The 6,866-nt window shown below is 39.1% G+C and overlaps 3 protein-coding genes across 4 annotated transcripts in view; all 3 read left to right on the top strand.

The window, feature by feature from the left end:
- nfatc3b (nuclear factor of activated T cells 3b) overlaps positions 1 to 2,950 on the top strand; it is a 41,323-nt gene extending 38,373 nt beyond the window's left edge. For both annotated transcript variants that reach the window (XM_080027845.1, XM_080027844.1), the window contains exon 16: positions 278 to 2,950. In XM_080027845.1, the coding sequence (XP_079883971.1) occupies positions 278 to 405 (128 nt within the window). In that variant the 3' untranslated portion in view covers positions 406 to 2,950. The remainder of the gene's footprint in view (positions 1 to 277) is intronic.
- dus2 (dihydrouridine synthase 2) overlaps positions 1 to 6,866 on the top strand; it is a 172,299-nt gene that overhangs the window by 56,942 nt on the left and 108,491 nt on the right. The window lies entirely within an intron of this gene.
- Positions 5,049 to 6,682, top strand: LOC307251004 (histone H1-like). Its single transcript, XM_080028299.1, has one exon. The coding sequence runs from the start codon at positions 5,060 to 5,062 to the stop codon at positions 5,669 to 5,671; it is 612 nt and encodes a 203-aa protein (XP_079884425.1). The 5' UTR covers positions 5,049 to 5,059; the 3' UTR covers positions 5,672 to 6,682.

The following is a 6,866-nucleotide window of genomic DNA, read 5'->3' as shown; positions in this document are numbered from 1 at the left end:
AATACACAGCCTAGACTCTGTAAACTTGTATGTAAACAAATGGAATGTTAACTAATGGGGCACCTTAGATAGCAACATGTCAGATTAATTAATTACTTTAATGTTTCCATTTTTAGTCCCAAGGTGTCAACATTAATTTAGGATTTTTCAGAAAGTCTATAAAAAAAATAAAATTTAAAAACTTTATAAACTGTGCAGCATAGTGCAGGCCTACATCAAAATGTTATGTGATAAAAACTAACTTCCCTTTGTTTCTGTGTCTTCTTCTCGTTTGCAGTTAATGAGATCATCGACAGAGACATTGGAGTTCTGACCGGCTCAGACCAGTTTGACCCGTACCACCAGTTTGACTGGGACAGCAAAACCAGTGACCCAGCCTTACCATTCTGTGGAGCGCCCCAGTAGCTACACACTGCAGCACGGACTCTTTCTCTTTATTCTAGACTGCTGTTCCCAGGGCGGCTTAATGCGCTTATTCAGATTTTTACTTGTTACCGGGTGGAAAAGAGCAACAACATTATGCATGAGGACTTTTTAGGATTTACTGGAAGATTTTAAGCATAGGAGCACACTGAAAATGTTGAAAAAAATTTAATAATTTGGTTTTCTTGAGTCATAAGAATTAGATTGATGGTTATATACTGTTTTAAAGGTGCAGTGTGTAAATTTGGGAGTGTCAGAGAAGTGAAACATTTTCTAAGGTATATTCTCATAACTGAATAGAATAAACAAACTTTCCTCACAGGGAAATGTAGATCCCTGGAACACTGTTTGAAGTTAGAAAGCTTCCTGAAAAGTTACTGTTTCACTGTTGTTGTTTACAGCAGCAGGGCCCACAGTTTGGTTCACAAACATATTCTAGTCTCACGTTTGGTTCCAGGTTCCTCAAAATAATTCAGTTTTGATTTATGACGATAGAATTATTCGATACTAAGAATCATATGTTTAGGATGTACCGATTCTTGTGGCCAGATTTAGGATGGTTAGAAGTACCCGGATGTCCTACTTCTTCCGGCCAAGATTGTTAGTGTTGAAAACTGCATCCTATTTGGGCGATTCTGACCCACAAGGTGCACACCGGAAGTGACGTCGACGAAGTCTCTCTACGAAAACAACTGGCGATGAGACGGATATAAAAGCAAGAGGCAAGATCAAGGATCCATGTTAGGATGAAATAAATAAGTAAAAGTATGTCCCAAGTGTATGCCTACTGCATCCTAACTAGATTAGTTTTATGATCAGATGTAGTATGTAGAATATAGAAAAGAAAGAGGAGGAGATTTGGAACGCAGGGTATATCACTACCAATGTCATTCTTAAGACTCAAGAAAATAAATTTTTGTTTTCAAAATATATTATCCTTATCCAATAGTTTTTTATTTAAAATGTCCTTGCTCTTTCTGGTGAATTAAATGCTTCCTACCACTCTAAATTTAAATTAAAAAAAATACTCCAGTAGGTCCTATGGAAGCCTAATGCATAATTTGATGCTCTAATCTGCCCGGTAACAGTGATTTTATTAAGCCACCGATTGGACGAAAAATCCGAAAAAATTGACTGATCCTCAAGTGCCTGAACAACCAATGAGAAGCCTCCGTAGATTATTACAGTTTCCACGTCTGTCTCAGGAATATTGTGTGTGAATTTGTTTCGTACCCAAAGACTGTATATATAGCAGCTAACTAGCTTCAGACAGACAGACAGACAGACAGACAGACAGACAGACAGGCAGGCAGGCAGACAGACAGACAGACAGACGGACATACAGACAGACAGACAGACAGACAGACAGACAGACAGACAGACAGACAGGTAGGCAGGCTGGCAGACAGATAGACAGACAGACACAGAAACATACACAGACGGACGGACGGACGGACACAAACAAAGACAGACAGACAGACAGACAGACAGACAGACAGACAGACAGACAGACAGACAGACAGACACAGGGACACATACACACACGCAGACACAGAAAACAGACAGACAGACAGACACAGAAACATAAACGGACGGACGGACGGACGGACGGACGGACGGACGGACGGACGGACGGACGGACAGACAGACAGACAGACAGACACAGAAAACAGACAGACAGACGCAGACACAAAAACATACACAGACAGACACACACACACACACACACACAAAGACACAGACACACACACACACACACACACAGACACAGAAAACAGACAGACAGACAGACAGACACACACACACACACACACACACACACACACACACACACACACACACACACACACACACACACACACACACACACACACACACACACACACACACACACACACACACACACACACACACACACACACACAATATTGAGTTTAAATGCGTTTCGTACCCAAAGACTGTATATAGTAGCTAACTACTACGGAAAACATTTTAGGGACACGGGAGAAAAAAATTGTGGAGGATAATTCTTTCTATAATTTTTTTTTCTCTCTCTCCCGTGGCCCTTATACTATTCCGTATTCCACCAATAAACCAAAGATTTATACACTTTATTTGAGCTTTTCATGCCAACATATGAAGAATTTTAAGTGTGCATAACTGTCACACAGTCACTGGTGTCTTTAGGGGAAGGCTAAAAAGTCGCTCCAAAATGAGAAAAAAAAAATCCTGGCATTATTTATTTTATTGGCCTTTTAATTCAGATAATCTATTTTTGATACTGTGGATCTGGTCCAGTTGAATTTAAAAAATTAAAAAGTCCTCCTCCAATCGTTTGTGTTTGTAAGGCCTGGTGTTAACTCTATGGACGTTTACACAGGCTTTTCAGCTTGAAACTTTTGGACTGTGTTCGTGTGAAAAAAATTCAGATTCTGATGATGGAAATGTTCAAATGTATCGAAAAAAGATTGAAGAAAAAAAGAGAAAAAAAAGTGAGATTTTCAAATGTGTGTTTTGATAAATACTTTGATTGACAAACAGTGTGAGTTGTACATTTATTTATTTTGTATTTTTTGGGGCATTTTCAAGCTTTATTAGACAGTACAGAGTTGAAATGGGGAGACAGAGAGACAGAGAGAGAGGGGGGGGGATGACCTGCAGTAAAGGTCCACGGGTCGGATTTGAACCCGCGACCACTGCAACGAAGGCCGGAGCCGATATGGTACACGCTATATCCACTACACCACCGGAGCAGCCCTATTTGTTTATTTTGTGTGTGAGTGAAACTGTCTCCATAAAAAAGATTAGGCCCATTGTAGGAACAGGGTCACTATAGGGTCAAGGTGTTGTCATTCTGGAGGACGGTTGTTGTCAAAATCACTTTTTGTCAAAATCAGTGAATATCTCCTCATTATCCTCTGTCTGTAGCCTACTTTATGCACAAAAATCATGGTGTTAATACACAGCCTAGGCTCTGTAAACTGGTATGTAAACAAAGGGCATGTTTATAAAAGAGCCCACTGTAGCAAACAACATGGCACCTATAGGCTGTATAATAACACTTGATTGTTTACAGTACAGGTAGCAGGTGGTGAGGAGATATTCACTGATTTTGACAAAAAGGGATTTTGACAACAAGCGTTCACCAGAATCACTGACTCCACCTTTGGCCCTTTCAGTTCATAGGTCAAAGCATGATAACTGGCTTTCATCAAAGGGTCCAACATAAAAATGTAGCTATACAGACTGGTACATATATAATGATTTTGCATTATAACTTTAAAACACAATTCAATGTTACTTTTTTAAAAGAGACATTTCCTCGAGACATGTCTTCAGGAGCTCTGCAAAGGGCTACAATAATCATTTAGCAACTTCTGAAACAGGCATGCAACCAAAAAATAAAAATCTGTAATAGGTTAAAAATGTAAAATGTTCCATTATTTGAATTATTCCTTTACTTATACAGTTTGTATCAGCAACCAAGTTTCTTCAATCTGCTCACAAATACTAGGCTCCAATTTTACACTTTCAAAATGCATGCATTAAGCCGATATAATACATGTTGCATTGCATACAGGCAACACCAATCCCCAGTGGATATAATAAACTGGAATACAATCAGATAGAGTAAAGTCTAAAAATTATATTCAAGACAGTAAAAAAAACTAAAAAATATAAAATTAGCATAAAAACACTTAAATCAACCCTATAAAAAACTTAGGCTATGCACAACATTATTACTATCTACACTGCAGATGTCAAAACACATCTGTGACGTCAGCTGCATCTCAATAGCCTACCTTGAATTATTAATTAAATATAGGAGTGTTGTTATTTTTGCATTAACAAAATCAAAGCCAATCAAATCATTTAACAGACACAATTGTAGTTTGGCCTGGCTTGGCGAGACTACATAGGCTACATCCACACACACTGAAGCTTATTAAGGTGATTCGTTTAGGTCTATGTAGCCTATAAGAGGAAATATGAATTTAATATAATGCTACAACTGATTATTATTATGTTATTACGTTGTGCTGTCAGTGTCTTCATGTTAAAAATAGATTTGGGGAGGCATTGCCAGCGGGTCCTATTGTCAGGAATCAACCTCGCCTACTAAATCACAGGCAGCAATCCGTGTGTTTACTTCCACCGAAAACATCTCCTATTTAAGCAAAAATAAACTCCCCACTGCCGCGATTTCATGTTTTCTCTTTAGCTAGACATCTCTGCTCACTGGAAAACCACTTTCACGTTTAATACGAATCACTTTTAGCCATTTTAGGAGACGAAATGTGAAAGAAAGTCGCTATGAGTTGCCCAAAGTGGCGGTGTTTTGGAGAGGTTTGAAGCTTACTGGAGTCAAATTAACGGGTCCACTGCTCCTAAAACGAGCTAAATCTGAAGAGGACAAGCTTCTCTAACTGCTAGGATAACTTTAATGATATAAAACATTTCCAATATATGAGTTTTATCCCCGGAAAGTGGAGGAGAAAACACAAAGTGTCGCCACATTTGAGCGAGGGCGGCAGAGCGGCGTGCGGTTGACTCTCCACGGTTCTCATGGAATGTATAACTCCCGCCTCGTGCGCACTAAACTCCACAAACCGTTTTCGACAGTTAATCGTTAGACATGGAAAAGGAAACAGCTCCCGCAGTCGCACCGGCGAAAGCCCCAGCGAAAGCCCCCAAGAAGAAGGCAGCAGCCAAGCCCAAGAAGGATGGACCCACGCTGCCCAAGCAGATCCTGGCTGCCGTGGCCGCTTCCACCGAGCGCAAGGGCATCTCTCTGGCCGCCGTCAAGAAAGTCCTCGCCGCCCAGGGAGTCGATGTAGTCAAGGCGAACAAGCGCATCAACATTGCCGTGACCAAGCTTGTGTCCATCGGCGCCCTCAGCCAGCCTAAAGGGACCGGAGCCACCGGGTCTTTCAAGCTCGCCAAGAAGGAGCCCAAGGCAGCCAAGCCAGCAGCCAAGAAGGCGGTCAAGAAGGCACCCGCCAAGGCAAAGAAACCCGCCGTCAAGAAGACACCTACCAAGAAGGCAGCTAAAAAGCCAGTAGCGGCAAAGAAGTCACCGGCCAAGAAGGTAGCAGCCAAGAAGGTAGCAGCCAAGAAATCCCCCGCAAAGAAGGCAGCGCCCAAGAAGTCTCCCGCTAAGAAAGCCGTGAAGAAAGTGGCGAGGAAGGCTCCGGTGAAGAGAGTAGCACCGGCCAAGAAAGCAGCAGCAAAGAAGGCGAAGAAGTGAAGCGGCGAAATTCATCCCAGATAAAAAATCAAACAAAGGCTCTTTTAAGAGCCACCACGACTTCACTAAAGAGCATTTCCTATTCCTATTTTAACACTTAGAGATAGTTGTTAGATATAAATAGTTTTATTTATATTAGAAAGGCTAACTTTCATTATTTTTTATGTTGGTATGTATCATTTTTATTTAAATTGAATATTAACAAGTATTAAGGGCGTCATCAACTAAATCATACAAATGAATTATGCTGATAAGAGGAATCTGGATTCACTAGCAAAATGTTGAAAGACGCGGTGTGTGTGTGTGTGTGTGTGTGTGTGTAGGCCTGCTGTTCAATACAAAACACTTTTGCTCCCAAACAAACTACATACAACTATTTTTATACAGACTGTTTTTTTATTTTTTTCCTAAATGAATACATTACGTTTTTTATTTTTATTTATATATTTTTTTTAAATTATATTTTATTCAAGATGTAGTATACATGTTATAGGACTAAATGTGCTAAATGTTTGCTCTTTTTCTACCAGTGTGAACCATATTATATGAAGCAGGGTTTGAGCAATAGAGCTGCAAATGTGCAATAGGTTTTTACACGTATTAATTGTTTATTCAGTCGTTTATGTGTATCTGTTTTTATAATCAAATGGAGAAATTCTACTTTATCATAACCTTTGAAATGACAAAAAGCATTGAAATAATATTAAACAATAAGGAAAGGCCTTTTTTTTTAAATCTGACGTTTAGGTGAAGTGATATAAGCTATTTATATACATTTTCCTCTTAAAAAACATTCTGAAAATGCATTTTTAAGACCTGTATTAGTACATCGACATGTACTTTTCTATTAATAAAACGTAAAAATGTTATATCCACACATAATGTCAATTCTGGTTTCATACTCTGTTGAAGAAGGATTTATTTTTTATACAAATTAGGGAATTTGAAAATGATCTTTTTTTAAATGTCATCTCATCATATTGCGTTACTACTTTTATATTCTTGAATAAAATGCGATTTTTAAACTAACCCCTATTTGTGTACCTTCTTTTTTAAAAAAAGCACAGCCCTTACAACATTTTCTACCTCATGTAAACAGCAATGCATTGAAGAAAATAAAAAGCTCCAAATTGTAATTCCACTTTCTGTCACTAGATGGCAGTATTGAGCCGTGTCTGAATTAGTCTAGTAGTGA

Source organism: Ammodytes marinus (genome assembly GCF_949987685.1).
Source record: "Ammodytes marinus genome assembly, chromosome: 5".
Lineage (NCBI taxonomy): Eukaryota > Metazoa > Chordata > Actinopteri > Uranoscopiformes > Ammodytidae > Ammodytes > Ammodytes marinus.
This window is presented reverse-complemented; position numbering and strand designations above follow the sequence as displayed.